This window comes from Salminus brasiliensis, chromosome 13 (genome assembly GCF_030463535.1).
Source record: "Salminus brasiliensis chromosome 13, fSalBra1.hap2, whole genome shotgun sequence".
Taxonomy (NCBI): domain Eukaryota; kingdom Metazoa; phylum Chordata; class Actinopteri; order Characiformes; family Bryconidae; genus Salminus; species Salminus brasiliensis.
This window is the reverse complement of record NC_132890.1, coordinates 29,670,093-29,685,759: the sequence shown is the minus strand read 5'-3', so window position 1 is coordinate 29,685,759 and position 15,667 is coordinate 29,670,093. Positions and strand designations below refer to the sequence as shown.

Below are 15,667 nucleotides of genomic sequence, written 5' to 3'. Positions count from 1 at the left end.
AGTGAAAAATCTAACTTGCACATTGGCACACCTCAGCCATAGCCAGTAAGACAAGATATGCTTGGTGAGGCTAATGTAGCTAAGAAGTAAGACACGTCAGTGAATGCTAATGTCTGTCACCGCACAGACAGTTCAGTAATCTGATTAGAGCTGGACAATATGACCATATTTTATCGTATCGTGATCAAATTTATTATTGTGATAACAATATTCTTGGCTAGGCGTATGGAGGATACGGCTAGTGCTTAATAAACACTGATCAGCTGCAGGTTTCATTACTAACAGTGTAATTAGACTGGTCTAATTAGATGAAGAGCAGCAGATGTTAAATAAAAATCACTGTTCAGTATGGGAGAGTAGCTGAATAGTAGTTTATAAGAACCTGTCGCTCCTGATGTTTTTAGTCTGTGATTAAATGTATTGTGATAAATATTGTTAAAAAATATTGTAAAAAAGTATTTAAATGTTGTGATATAGTATTTTTACCCTAATTCTGATACTGTATCACTCACTGTAAACTATCAACATGGATGAAAATACAGAGCAGAGCTAAGAACAGTAGTCAAAGTTTGTCCTTTGAACACCAAACATGTCTTGGCTGCTCAGCTACATTTGAGGTAGGAAATGGGATTGTTTTGCCGAACTATCGCTTCAAAGCTTCAGTCATAAATCTTGTACCTACCTGGGTAGTTCTACACTGAGCACAGCCTTGCCTGCAGTGGCCAGTGTGACTGGGTGTACTTACTGTATATGCAGCACAAAATCATCAATCATCTTCAATCAAGGCTTAGAAAAGGCACGCTCGTTCACACTGGCCTTCCACAAGGACTGTCCTCAGCCTGGCCAGACTTAACTTTTAACTGTTTAACTGACATTGAGTGTAATTCACAGTTTGACCTGCTGGTGGAGCTCTTCCAGGATGAGGAAAAAGCCATCAGCCCAACTGGGGCGGCTCCTACCACAGGGGGGCGCACTCGCCTCAGCGTCAAACCGGACAAGGGCAAGCCAGGCCATGCCAGCAAGGAGCACAAGAAGACTGTTGGACTGCAGGTGGGTGTTTGGGTATTTTGCTATAATTTGCTGCTTATTTATCATCTTCCACTGCCTATAATCTCATTTTCTTCAAGGGGGCAAGACGTACTATTAAAATGAATGTAGGAATAGATAAATGGAGAGGGGAAACCCACAGTATACAGCAAACTGTGGTACATATAGTACCATTATTTTTACCTGCTTCATCTACAGGTGAGAAATGTAAGAATGTGAACACTGAAGTAAAATTGATTTTTGGAATATTTCAGATCATAAGTCACTTAATATTCATATTTATATGTATTTGATCTGTAATGAAACTATGACCTACTGATTAAAGTACACATTCTATACTTTAGACTCATATCTGTCAGTATGCAACGAAAATAAATCCTTTCTGCCTTAAAGGCTAAAAACTGCACAATCATTTTAGCTAATGAGGATTACAAAAAGTAATTTTTTTTAGATGCATCCATTTCAAAATATACAGTAGTTTGCGGTTTTGGTACGGTTTAGGTTAGTTCATTAACACCTCTGCCTCATGGTGAGTTTAGTATTATTTACACATGAGCTAGTGAAACATCCACGTCCTGGCTGGGGGCGAAGAAACCTAGAGCCAAGCTTTGTTTCTCAAACTAGCTCTTAAGATATCAGCTGTATTCATGTTTACCTGCAAAATCACTGCTATTGCTGAGAGAAAGGGTTTAAAATGTGATGTAATGTGATTGATTGGTTTAACTTTCTTTGCTCAGTACAAGCACAAGGCAACGAAATGCTGTCAGCATCTACTAGGAGTAAAAATACTAGCAAAAATAGTGCAAAAACAAGCGTGTAAGAGCAAAATATATGACTGTATGATCAGTATAACAAGCTGTAGGTAACTATATATAATAATAATAATAATAATAATAATAATAATGTACGAATTAGGTAGATGAGTTTGTATGAATGTGCAAATATGTATCTTATCTTTTGTACTTGACTTTGTTGTTGGTCTCCTCTGTAGTTCCGTAACTCCCTGCAGCTCCTGATGGAGACTCTAAACGCCACTACACCACACTACGTCCGCTGCATCAAACCTAACGACTACAAATACGCCTTCACGTAAGTCGGCCAGCATCTGGCTCCTGGAACTTCATATTCTTCTTCTTCAATCTTCATCAGCTTTATATCTGTGGGACGTTTTACACCTTTTCCAGGACACATTTACAGTATATGTAATGCCTGTTCCAGTAGCTGTACTGGGGTTGGTTATATGCAAATCATGAGTTTGCCTTGCTTTCTTGTTTATTAAATTTGCTCCTCTATATCGAACTTTAATGTTGAATAAAAGAAAGGTTGTTTTTGTTTTTTTTTTTTGTCTCTTGGTGGCTGGCATGCGAGCAGCACCCTTTTAAAGCTGTTTTTCTTTATAATGTTTATTTAAAAAAGAAACAGAATAAGCAAAACAAATAGTTAAATGATTCAATCCAAATTAGGAAATACATTATTGTAAAATAAAAATTGTGTAATTGCTGTAATTCCAGCTTTGACCCGAAGAGGGCGGTGCAGCAACTAAGGGCGTGTGGTGTGCTGGAGACCATCCGTATCTCTGCTGCAGGATTTCCATCCAGGTACTTAAACAGCTAAAATTCAACACACTCAGTGGCACATCACTAACACTGCCACAAATGGATCTTTCAGGAACTCTATGAAAGAACCGCTTTTGGTTCCCTAAAGAACCATGTTTAGGGGGAAAATGTAGTCAACTGGCCAGAACCATTGAAATGTTTAGAGAACCATATCACAATATATCGGTAACAAAAAAAACAGGGTTCTTCTAATAAAAAGGTCTTTCACACACTCATGTCTCATGTACAAACATGGTTCTTCAAAGAAACCGAGGTACCAGACCTGTTGCTTATATGGCACTGCACCTGGTATTTTAATATACATGTACAGTTATACAGTTTATAGTAACTGTATGTGTGTGTGTGTGTGTGTGTGTGTGTGTGTGTGTGTGTCTATTCAGGTGGACCTACCAGGAGTTCTTCAGCCGCTATCGGGTTCTGATGAAGCAGAAGGACGTCCTGCCCGATAAGAAGATGACCTGTAAGAACGTTTTAGAGAAGCTGGTGCAGGTAGGAGCTGTTTGACTTCAGTTTAACCTACATTACACAACTAGGGAAATACAGAACATAATGCAGAATGTAATTTAAGCAGCTAATCAGCAGCCTATATTATGAGACCAGTGATGCTTTTCGGCTCAGTTACCAACTTCGTAGGTACTAATTTATTATTTGTAATATTAAAGTAATTCAGTTTGGTGCCATAAAATTGGTTATTAAACCATAAAGAGTTATTAAATCGGGTATTACACCGGGTATTACACCTCAGTGGCTACAGTTATTGCATATTCATGTATACAACAACCATTTAGAAGTCTCTACTCTTCAATAATATAAAAATAAATGCCTAAAGGTTATTATTGCATTAAAGACGAAGGTAATATATGTCAAGTCATCTAAACTTTGAAACAGTAGTGTAAGTTATTCAGAATAAGACTACAATATCACATGACTGTGCATTTTATAAAGGTTAAAATAATAAAAAAATATATTGCTATGATGAATCTCCCTCTAATATAATAGTAATAAGCATTATTCTTATAGCATTAAATGCATTTAGCAGCTCAAGGTGCTGTGCACACACAAACAAGTGAGCAAAACATTAGGAGGACAAATAGAAGAAATAACCCAACAATAAAAGACAATAACATTTTCAAAAACAGAGGAATAAAAGAGATAAGCAACAATAAAAGCCTAGTAATATGAGCTAATTAAATACTAAAGTTTTTAATGCAGTAACAGAGGAAGCCTGACTGACATCTTTTGGTAATGTGTTCCAAGTCTAAAAAACACCTGTTTGTTTTTGTTCCCTGTCCAGGATCCAGACAAGTACCAGTTTGGAAAGACAAAGATATTTTTCCGGGCGGGGCAGGTGGCATACCTGGAGAAGCTCCGGGCAGATAAACTGCGGGCCGCCTGCATCCGCATCCAGAAAACCATCCGCTGCTGGCTGGCCCGCAAGAAGTACCTGCGCATGAAACACGCTGCAATCACCATCCAGAGACATGTCCGAGGATATCAGGCCCGATGGTGAGAGACACACACATATATGTACACAGAAATTGTATAATGAATCGCTTAGTTATGAAGTTAATTACGAAATTGTTTCGTTTTATATTTGATTTACGATATAAGTCAAAAGTTTGGACTCCCCTGGTTGAATGTGGGCTTAAAACATTTGATCCAACTACTAGGGTCACCGTATTTTTCCACAATTTGAGGAATCCTACCTACCAATATCCTACCTATGGTAGATACCCATGTGTCCCCAGTGTCCCCACTGTCCTCTGTCCTCAAAAATATGGTCACGCAAGCATTTAGTGTTTTTAGACGAATGATCAGCACACATTCAACCAGGTGTGTCGATTTTTTTAATGGTACTGTACTGATGTATCAGCAGCTTTATGTTTCCTTTTTTTCATTCAAAATGCAAAATGTTGAAATAAGACCTGAAGGTAACCTCATGGTATATGTTTTGTGTCCAGCTTGGCCAAGTTCCTGCGCCGCACAAGAGCTGCCATCATCATCCAGAAGTACCAGCGGATGTACGTGGCCAGAACCAACTACAGACGCAAGCAAGCGGCCGCTCTGGCCATGCAGTGCATCCTGCGAGCATACATGGCCAGACAGCTATACAAAGCGGTATGCAGATCAGTTATTTCACTCCAGCACACACACACAGGTCATCAATAACGCCATAACTCAGTTGTTGTGAATTTTTCACTTTTATTCACATCTTGCTGACTGTTTTAAAGGATACTAGTTATATTTGATACAGACTTAGTTTTTGTATTTATTTGCTGTTGTAGAGGCGTCACTAGACCCAATTAACTGGGGCCCCAGTAAAATGTTGCTGTGCCCCACAAAAATTATGGCGGTATCTATTTCAATCCTGAATTGCTGAGCAGAACCATCAGACGCACAGACCATGCTAATGTTTTACAGGCACTACATTTCCCATAATGCCCATTGTCTTTCCAAAAGCTGGAGCAGATAACAGGTTGTCAGTCAAAGTTTTGTTTTTTTGCTTAGTGCAATGGACATTCGTAAATATGAAAATATCTATTTTTAGACCACTGAAGCGGCATTAATTAAACTAGCAAAGGCATTGGTTATGTTAACATAGCCTTTATTTATGTTAAGTTAGTAAAAGGGGCATTGATATCACAAGCTTGCAAAATGATTTGTGATCTAGCCAGTATAACAGTAAACTTCTCATTTTAAAAGCCTGTGTTATCTAGTTGATACTAATTAACAATGCAAAGACAAAATCATAGTTTTACATGTAGTTTTATTCTTCAAAGAGAATATTTATTGCATGGTTGTGACAGTAATATTAATAATATAATAAAAATCATAGTAATAACTAGTGATATTAGGCAAGCAGAGGGGCACACCTGTGCCCTGCTAAATGATGTGTGTCCCAGTAGTCTAAGTCTAGAAGCCCCCCTGTTCTGTTGTATTTTCTTAAGCAGCACTGCTGCTAATTTCAGTGAAATCAATAACTAAGTTTTTTTGCTTCACAGTGCTTCACTATCCACAGTGGCTTTATACTGCCATGCTAAACAGGTGGTGTGTCATAGTGCTGCTACGGGATCACTGTGTGTTGAAGTTGATGTATGTCTGTTTGAGCTCTGATTGACAGGTCTATACAGCAGTGCAGTTGATGCAGTTTGGCAGTAGAAATGTGCCGCAGTCCAGTTATAATTAACGCAACAGAAACCGCTGAATCATCTCAGGCATGAGACACATGAGCAGACTGGGAGCATGGGGAAGTCGGAGACATTTGTGTTGGCTGCTTACACTCAGAACGGGGCGGAGCGATAGTTACACACTGGTGTCAATTATACGTCACAGAGAACAGAGCTGATCTACTTTCTTGTAAATATAAGATAGAAGAAATGCTGAGAACACCATTTAGATTTATTCCTGGGGAAAAAAGGTGTTGCCGTGTGAAATTAGAAAAGTGGGATTGATAAAGGGAAAAAAAGTATTTTTAGTAACACCAATTTGGTTGCAGAAAATGTATCAAATAATTGTTATTCTTGTGCAATCCACAGTTTTCAGAGTATCAGTAGATCTATACATAATACATGTTTAAAAAGTATTTTAATTATTTTCTTTTAACATTTTAAGAAGTATCCAGAATAATGAGTTCACTGCACAACAGCTGTAAGTATCTAGTAAGTTGAATCATTAATTCATTGAAGCAGTAAGTTCTAATAACATTAAAGGTGTTGTATATGATTTCAATGAGGATGTTGCTCTACTCCTGCACGCTGAAAAAAAAAGCCGTAATTGACTTGGGTCGGGCCACACAATGCTATTCCATCCAATCAGCAACAGGGGGCATTTGTGCCTGTGCACAGGAGGGGGGGAAGAGAAGGACAGGGGAAACTGTGTATCTGTATATCTGGAGAGATGACAGAGAAGGAAAAGATCTGCCAAACAAAAGCTAAACAAAAAGTTCTTTGATCAGGCGAGGGGCGAGGAAGCATTCAAACACTGGTGAGGCATTAGGCCGGTGGAGAGACTTCTGAACACGTCTGAAGTATTGCTCTTCTCCTGCTGGATCTTTTGGGAACATTTACTTTTTTTTTGTCCCATTTTGCAAATGTTTGTGATGGTAAATCACATCCGGTTTGTTTAGCAGCAGCAATTGTAGCAGCAGTTTGCTAACCCTCAACCGAGCTAACGCTAACTTAGCTACAGCTAATCACAACCATGACATTGTTCATGTGTTTTATTGCCTCGAAGATCTGAAAAGATGTTTGGCAAAGCGTGTACATGGAATAGGAGCTTTGAAGGGATGGGTGTGCCCGTTCTCCAGAATTGCATACAGCACCTTTAAAATTTAATTTCTAATAGCAACAATATCCAGAATAAAGTTCTTATGTAAAATAAATATCCAGTAAGAAAGTTCTACAACTTTAAATATCTACTGTCAGATCTAATAGCATCAACGTGAACATCTATAATTAAGTACTAATCAAATAAGTATCCAGAATGAGGCTCTACTATAAATAGATATAGATAACAGTGGGCTGATCAGTGACCCCACATAAACAAGTCTATTAGAGATTATTACTGAACACCTCCACAGGGTTTGATCGACTGTGTGATAATACTCCACCAATTGTAGTAATAGTATAAGTCTTTATTAGCTACATTAGCAACTTCAAACACCAATCATGCCTGATGATGGACTACATTTACCAGGAGGAATTGTAGTGGAGGGCGGTGGTCTGCAGTATCTGAGTAATGAAGGATGGGTGTTTGTTGTGATGCTCCTCAGGGAGAGAAGGTCATGTGACCAGCAGTACAGGATGTTTTAACGCAGGGACTGCCCCACTGATGGACACCAGCAGCTGCTAATGTTCAAAATGACTACTACCAACACACACACACACACACATGCTCCCACACACCCTCTCACTCTGTCTCTGCTGCTTGTGTTCCTGTATCTCCTGCTTGGTTCTCCTCAGAGTGGGTAGTTTGGTAGCAGAAGAGCGGAGATGTGTAATATTTGCAAAATGAAAAGACAGAAGGTGAGCGGAGCTCAGAGTAACACTGTGTGAAATGCTGCACTTGTGTCTGAAAGACCACCCTAATCATTTTACATTTCTCTCCTCTGTGTGTGTTTGTGTGTTTACTTTGTCTTTTATTAATTCTCTGTCTCTCTCTCTCTCTCTCTCTCTCTCTCTCTCTCTCTCTCTCTCTCAATATCTCTCTTTCTTCTCTCTGTCTCCCTTTCTCTCGTCTTCCTATCTCTCTATCTCTGCTCAATGTCTCCTCCTGTGTTCTCTTTCTTTACTCACTTGTTCTTTTTTCTCTCTCTCTCTCTCTCGCCCCCTCTCTTGTCTCTTTTTTTCTCTCATTTTCCTTTTTTGCCATCTTTCCTGTCTCTCTCTCTCTCTTTATTGCTTTCTCTTTTTATTCTTTCTCCTCTCCTTGCCTTCTTTCTCTTTCTTTTTGTCTTCTTGCTTTCCTTCTCTCTCTCTTTCTCTCTCTCTCGTTTTCTCTTTCCACTTGTCCTTCTCTCTACCTTTCTCATCTCCTCCTCTTTCTCACTCATCCTTCTTTTCCTTTGTCTTATTATTATTTTATTATCTTTTTTTCCCTTTCACTTCAATCCTTTCTGTGTTTCTCTCTTGTTTCTCTCTCTTTCACCCTTCTTTCTCTTTTCATCTTCCTCGCACTCCCTCTCTCTCTCTCGCCTTCTCTTTTTCTCTCTCTTTCTCTCTCTTTCTCTCTCTTTCTCTCCCTCTCCAGCTGCTGCGGGAGCATAAGGCGGTTCTTATTCAGAAGATGGTGCGGGGCTGGTTGGCCCGGCAGTGGTATAAGCGCTCCTTGGCGGCCGTGGTCTACCTGCAGTGCTGCGTGCGGCGCATGAGGGCCAAACGCGAGCTAAAGAAGCTGAAGATCGAAGCTCGGTCAGTCGAGCACTACAAGAAGCTCAACATCGGCATGGAAAACAAAATCATGCAGCTGCAGCGCAAGGTCGACGATCAGGTAACCATCCGTCCACACAGAGGAAACTAAGCTGCTCAGACAGCCCGGTTTGAGGTTCAGTCTGGTTGTTGTCACAACCATGAACCTGTTAACACATGACCAACCTTTACCAGGACACAGCAGTTTAGGGTCATCTCTAACTAAGGAGGACATGCTCTCAGGAGATGGTCAGCCTGTGGTAGTCTCTGTATCATCAGTGCACATTATTCATTTATTCTGATGGTTGCTGAAATGACTACTTTGGAGGTTGTATAAAATATGTGTTGTGTTCTGTTGGTTCTCCATTGTAGCATAAAGAGAACCGTACTCTGAGCGAGCGTCTGAATGGGCTGGAGGTGGCCCACACTACGGAGAGTGAGCGTCTGCGGAGGGAGCTGAGCCGGTTACGCTGCGCTGAGGAGGAGGCCAAGAGCAGCAATAACAGAGTAATCACACTGCAGGAGGAGCTGGAGCGCCTGCGAGCAGAACTGCAGAACACACAGAAGGAGAAGAAGGCCATCGAGGACTGGGCACAGACCTACCAGGATGAGATGGAGCATGTACGTGTGTGTGTGCATGCGTGTGTTAAAATTGGGCACCTTAAAGAAATCACTCTCGCTCTCTCTTGCGCTCTGTCTCGCTCGTTCTCTCTCTCCCTCAATCTCACTCTTTACCATCCTAATTTGGCTCTGTGAAAGCAAGTGTGTATTTGAGTGCAATTAATATGTACAGGTGTGTGATTGTGTGTGTGCAGAGGTGTGTATCTATGAGTTACTTTTGTGTAATTTTGAGATGTTTTTTTTTCCCCAACTTTAAGTGCATTGTATCAGTTAAGCTTAAGTTGTAGATTAGCCCAGATCCTAATCTTGGCCCTGTATTGTCTATACAGGAGTCCAGACTGTATCTTGGTGCCAGTCTTAGGCAAGTCCTGTCTACAAAGGTGCCTAGACAGCACTTCATGCCCAGTCTTGGCCTAGTCTTGGCCCAGTCTTGTGTTCACGGGTGTCCAGACAGCACCACAGGTCCATTCTTGACCCAATCTTATTTAGATAGGTTAACTCCAAAGGTTATATAGATCCTAAGCCCAGATCCTCTAAACCCTAGATGAGTGCCTCCTCTCTGAAGTTGTATCCCAATTTAGACCCACAGGAGAAGCATCCAAGCTTTCAGAAATGTAAGGAGAGGCCTGTACACTACCACAGGTGAGAAAGAGTAGTGATGGGTAGAGGGATTAGATTAGCTGTAGGATTGTGCTACAGTGCAGTATGTTTTAGTACAAATTACTTACTGTCATAGCTGAGTCTTTTCAGTCTTTGCTAAAGGTTGATTGTTCCTGGCTTTCAGGAACAGTCCCAGTCAGGCCAAAGAGGCTGGGAATCCCAGTCATCTGGGATATCATGCTGTACATATTTTTGTGCGTTTCTTACTCTTCCCCTCCTCAGTGGCTGGTGAAGTATTTAGAGTTGTAGCGCGCTCTACATGAATGAAAAAGCACAGTGTGGGGGTCCTCCACTGACTGGAATTATTTTTATATACTCTAACTAGCAACCTCTTCCAACACTGAGGTGCACTTGTTTGCGAAAGAGCCTAGATATGTGCATAAGGTGAGTCAGTACTAAATACTACTCCATGTGTGGCATGTATGTATTTGTCTTTTAGATGATCACGGAGCTGAAGGATCAAAACAATCTGCTGAAGACAGAGAAGAACGATTTAAACCGAATGATTCAGGAACAGGGCCAGCAATGGACAGGTGCACAAAATCTTACACTACCATAATCCTCACAGTTCACTTAATATAGTCCCAGCCCAGTTTTAACCCAGGCTGTCTTTCTAATATCCAGGGCTAGCCTGAGTCCCATCCTATTTTTATAGGTTTTGCCCAATTTTAATTACAGTCTTAAAACCTGTTGTTGCCCCATTCTTAGCCCAACCCCAGTCATGGCCCCTTTCATGGTCCCTTTCGTGGCCCCAGTTGTGGTTCTAGTTGTGGCCCATCCTTTTCCCCTGAAATCACTAGGAATCCTATCCACTCCCTTCTCTTTCTCTTCCTATTCCCATTTGTGGCCGGTCTTAAACTCCAATATCCAATGGAAGCCAATCCTATTCCCAGGCATTGCCTAGTCTTAAGTCCAGCACCAGTTGTGGCCCTAGTGTTAGGCCATTGTTATCCCCGTCTAGGCCTTGTCCCAGTCTTATCCATTGCCGAACCTAGACCAACCTCAGCTTACACCCCATGTTCTAATTTCAACTCTCCTTCTTACTAAAACGTTTCTGTGGATTGTTTTAAACCCTGTTTTGTAATGGATTGTGTGTGTTTGTGTGTGGTGGTGTAGACAAAATGCAGAGGGCTCTGAAGGAGGAGACGGCTCAGTTGGAGAGCGATCTGAACGAGGAACGATCGCGGTACCAGAACCTTCTCACAGAGCATCTCCGACTGGAGGAGAAATACGACGATCTCAAAGAGGAAATTTCACTCTCTGTGGTAAAGATTAATATATATATATATATACACACACACACACACACAGATACACTCTGATGTGAGGAATATATGGAATATGTCTCTATTTATCTGCTGTGTACACCAAACACAGAGTACAAACACATACAGTACCTATATGATTTAATGTTATCATAAAAACCTGATCATTTCCCTTTCTCTCTCAGAATGTGCCAAAGCCAGGCCACAGGAGAACAGACTCCACCCACAGCAGCAACGAATCAGAATACACCTACAACTCAGAGTTTGCAGAGTCAGAGGAGGGGTCAAGAGGAATGGAGGTAAGACAGACGGAACAGGAGAAGGAGAAAATGAGAATTTATTGTGTAATTATGAGATTTGGATTTGAATTTATGACAAAACAAAGTGGCAAGATCAGCTCCAACAAGACCTGTATATGAAGCAGAATCATGCTTATATATGTGCATCACAAAGATTGTAAATATTATTGTAAAATTGGATACAAATTTTCTCTGACTGTGGCGCCCCCTGCAGGACGTGACAAAGCCGTCTCTGGACATGGCTCTCTTCCTGAAGCTGCAGAAGCGAGTGACCGAGCTGGAGCAGGAGAAACAGGGGCTTCAAAACGAGTTGGACCGCAAAGACGAGCAGTTTCAGCGGGCTAGAGCCAGGGTATGCATGTACACACACACACACACACACACACACACACACACACACTAATATGCACACACCCACTAATATGCACACATAAAACAGAACATGTTATAGTCATGGGTTAGCTTGACTAATTTTACAGAACGTATTTGAGCTTATTACCATTATTCTAACTTCTGAAATTATTGGAAATATTACTCAGTTTTTGATTGTGTTCATGTCTGTGTCCATGAATCAGTGAATCACTTAATTGATTCACTGTAATGTACATATAAGAAACAGTTCTATACACTACAATGAACTTGAATTTACATACATTTACACAAAAATAAAAACTAGAGCTAACTAAAGCAATGATGAGTTTGATTCTTTTAAATGGTCGGTTTTAATGAATCAGTTTGATTTCAGTGATTCAGTTGTTTGGTTGAAATGGACAGTTCTATAAATTGAGTCAACCTTTTCATTATGAGAGAAAACATAGACATGGTCTTTTTTTAGCTGCAAAGTTTGTCCACTAATCACTGTGACCTTGACACTTGAATGTAAGATGTCAAGACTGTTGCGTAACAGTTTGGATGGTTGGAATGACTGAATGTATGTATGGCCTACAGAGGGTGTTAAAAACAGTGCAGAAAGGTGCCAGTGTTTTTACTGTGAACCGCAATAACGCTGTACCTCTTCTGATCCACAGGATGACGAAGAGCATAAGAAAGCTCGCAGCGCAGAACTGGAGTATGAGTCTCTCAAGGTAAACAACCACACACATAAAGAGTAGCTCTCTTATTAAGCTCCTGGCTTGTAACCAAACATCTCCAGCCTGCAGGTTCTATAGCAGGCTGGATTAGCTGAATCTGAAGTGGACTTCGAAGTGGGTTTGCTACAGAAAGAGAAGCAAACTCCCTCTTTGAAGACTCTCTCTCACTCTCTCTATCTCGCTCTCACTCTCAGCGTCAGGAGCTTGAGTCAGAGAATAAGAAGCTGAAGCATAATCTAAATGAGATGCGCCAGTCTCTGATGGGTAACACCGGCGCCACCTCGGCCGCCCCTGGATCACCTGCCTACAAGGTTCTGCTGGACCAGTTAAACTCCTCAAACGAGGAGCTGGAGGTCCGAAAGGAGGAGGTGCTCATTCTCCGCTCACAACTGGTCAGCCAAAAAGAAGCTATGCAGCACAAGGTAGGACACACAGTGATACTCACAGCAGTACTTCACCCAGGCCCTCAGAACTTCAGCAGTGTTATGCATCACCAGATAAACGTACTGGGCTAGCCAACGTAAGCCATTGCCCCAGCAGTAAGCTGGATCATATAGCTAGCTGGCTAAAGAAGCTATAGCGAAACCTGAAGCTGGAAGTCTTGCTGTATTATGTGTATGAAATCATTTTAACATAAGTCAAGACTAGAAATAACTCAAGACACAGACTATCTGACGTTAGCTAGCTAACTAAATGTTAGGGGTTTAACTGTATTTTGTATATGTGTATAAACTATAAACTAATCAGTTTCTTTTTTTTCATTACCTAACTTTTAATTCTTCTTGTCCCTTTTTTCCTCTTTTACTGCTCTTCCAAAAGGATGAGAAGGTATTTAAAATATGTGGTGAAATTAGGGCATTCTCAGGAAATATGACATATACTGAGATCCAACCCAAAGAAATTTGAATTACTAATATTTTATGTTTTTTTTTTCCTTTTTTGGACACTCAAACAGTGGTTACTAAAAACTAAACTAAACGTAAAGCTGAGAGATTTTATTTTCTGCATTTCTTTTATTGATTTTAGCATCATTGTCTAACTAAAGTCTCTAAATTCTCATCACTGCAACAAAGAGATAAAGATAAATGTGTACAGCTTTTTCTAAACTGTGAACTGCTGGATTTTAAAATTATTGTTAGATTGCAGTTTAAAATCTGCGATTTGGTCGTTTATTGCTTTCATTTCTAATTAAATAAACAATAGAACGTTTTAGAAGTTGTAAAGTTATATCAACTACAAAAAGTTAAAATACTCAACTTCTGTAGTGTGTTTTATATTTTTAATATAAAACACACTACAGGGCAATTCCTTAAATCAACTTGTATACACCTAAAGGCACTGTATCCCCTCGTCAGTGCTCCTTCAGAAGCTCCACCCCCCAAATTCTTCCACATGCATTCCCAAACATCTTTTTAGACCATAGGAGCCACAAAACCCTTTGCTAATGTTGTACGATCATACCCTGATATAACCCTACAGAGAACAATGTAATTAAGTGAGTAATTAGCTTGAGCTACAATCACTGTTGCCAGGCAAACCAGTTGGAACTCCCCTGCCCTGTGCACAAGCATGAATGCCCCCTGTTACTGATTGGCTAGAATAGTGCTGTCTGACTCTGCCCAAGCCGCTTTGTTTGCCATTTACCGCTTGTTTCCCGTTTTCCCAGCGTGCAAACCACCAGGAAACATTCACTGAAATCATTTACGGTGCCTTTAAACAAAATGTCAAAATTCTGTAATTCATGTTCACATTTTGATTGTTTTTTTTCACTTAAATTGTTATGCTGATAATTTGATATTTGAAATTCAGTTAGAAACCTAAAATAGAAAAAGCAAAAATAAAGCATTTTCTCTCAAGCTCTAAAATGCTTGGACCCCCTTGAATATACAGCTCTGGAAAAAATTAAGAGACTTAAATTTGCATCTCAGTTACCTGAATTTTCAGACTATGAATGACATAAAGTCACCCAACAGCAATGGCAATGTGAAAGACTAGTGGAGAGCCTGCCAAGACATGAGATCTGTGATTGTGGCAGTCAATGTTATTTTACTATGGTTGTCTTTAAATGCTCGCAAAGTCCAGATATTAGTACTGTGCTGTTTACATTTGAATAAAATGTATTTGCATTATAATTATTCTATTTTTTTGCATTATTTGAGCAGTTGTCATTTCTGCAAATAAATGCTCTAAATAGCAAATATTTTTATTTGGAATTTAGGGGAAATGTTGTCCATGGTTTATGAAATACAACGCAAATGTTAATTTCCCTAAACACACTGCCTTTAAATAGTAAAACCAGAGAAACTGATCATGTAGGGGGGTCTCTTTATTTTTTTCCAGAGCTGTATTTTCCAGAATATAGTAGGCCTAAATTCTTGGCAAGCTGTCACTGTTGGGCCCTTGAGCAAGGCCCTTTACTCTCTCTGCTCCCCGGACGCTGGAGTTGGCTGCCCACCGCTCTGGGTGTGTGTGTGTGTACTCACTGCCCCTAGCTCACTAGTGTGTGTGTGAGTGTGTGTTCACTACCACAGATGGGTTAAATGCGGAGGACACATTTCGCTGTACAGTGACAAATACGTGCACCTTTACCTTTAACACTACTAGCAAAATGTCAAAATTAAGAGATCCAGCAGTAAATAAAAAAAGAAATAAAGAGGACAGTGAGAAACCGTTATGTAAACGCATTGTAGTGATGAGAATTAGAAATTTCAAAATAGAAAAATAAATAATGATGCACAAACCACCCACTGACCTTCCAGACTATATGATTGTAGTTTATATTCATGGTTCTTATTACATTCAGTTATTTATGGACAGAATCCGAGGCTGTTTCATGAGAATGACCCGACTGTGTTCTGCTTGGCTAGTTCTGTAATGCGCAGCATGATCCGTATGGCAGTATTTATTTACAGTAACGGTCAGCATATTGCACACTTTATGGGCCACTAAAGGTCAAGCTGATATTCAGTGGCCTGTAGGTTTATAAACATGCATTATGGATCTGTATGGCTCTGAACATTGCATTTCAGCTGCACCAGTTAAAGTAGTATTCAGTACGCCATTCACTCGGGCAGTATGATGATATTGTGTGAGAAATTACATCATTTATTCTGGGCATATTGTAGATGTCATCATTACTTAAAGAACACAGACAAACCTAAT

At 40.2% G+C, this 15,667-nt stretch overlaps 1 protein-coding gene across 3 annotated transcripts in view; it reads left to right on the top strand.

Moving 5' to 3' along the window:
* myo5aa (myosin VAa) overlaps window positions 1–15,667 on the top strand; it is a 69,697-nt gene that overhangs the window by 37,989 nt on the left and 16,041 nt on the right. For all 3 annotated transcript variants that reach the window (XM_072695459.1, XM_072695461.1, XM_072695460.1), the window contains exons 15-28: window positions 892–1,050; window positions 2,039–2,136; window positions 2,559–2,645; window positions 3,044–3,152; window positions 3,958–4,169; window positions 4,625–4,781; window positions 8,412–8,651; window positions 8,942–9,190; window positions 10,290–10,383; window positions 10,967–11,115; window positions 11,301–11,414; window positions 11,629–11,766; window positions 12,443–12,499; window positions 12,700–12,927. In XM_072695459.1, the coding sequence (XP_072551560.1) occupies window positions 892–1,050; window positions 2,039–2,136; window positions 2,559–2,645; window positions 3,044–3,152; window positions 3,958–4,169; window positions 4,625–4,781; window positions 8,412–8,651; window positions 8,942–9,190; window positions 10,290–10,383; window positions 10,967–11,115; window positions 11,301–11,414; window positions 11,629–11,766; window positions 12,443–12,499; window positions 12,700–12,927 (2,091 nt within the window). The remainder of the gene's footprint in view (window positions 1–891; window positions 1,051–2,038; window positions 2,137–2,558; window positions 2,646–3,043; window positions 3,153–3,957; window positions 4,170–4,624; window positions 4,782–8,411; window positions 8,652–8,941; window positions 9,191–10,289; window positions 10,384–10,966; window positions 11,116–11,300; window positions 11,415–11,628; window positions 11,767–12,442; window positions 12,500–12,699; window positions 12,928–15,667) is intronic.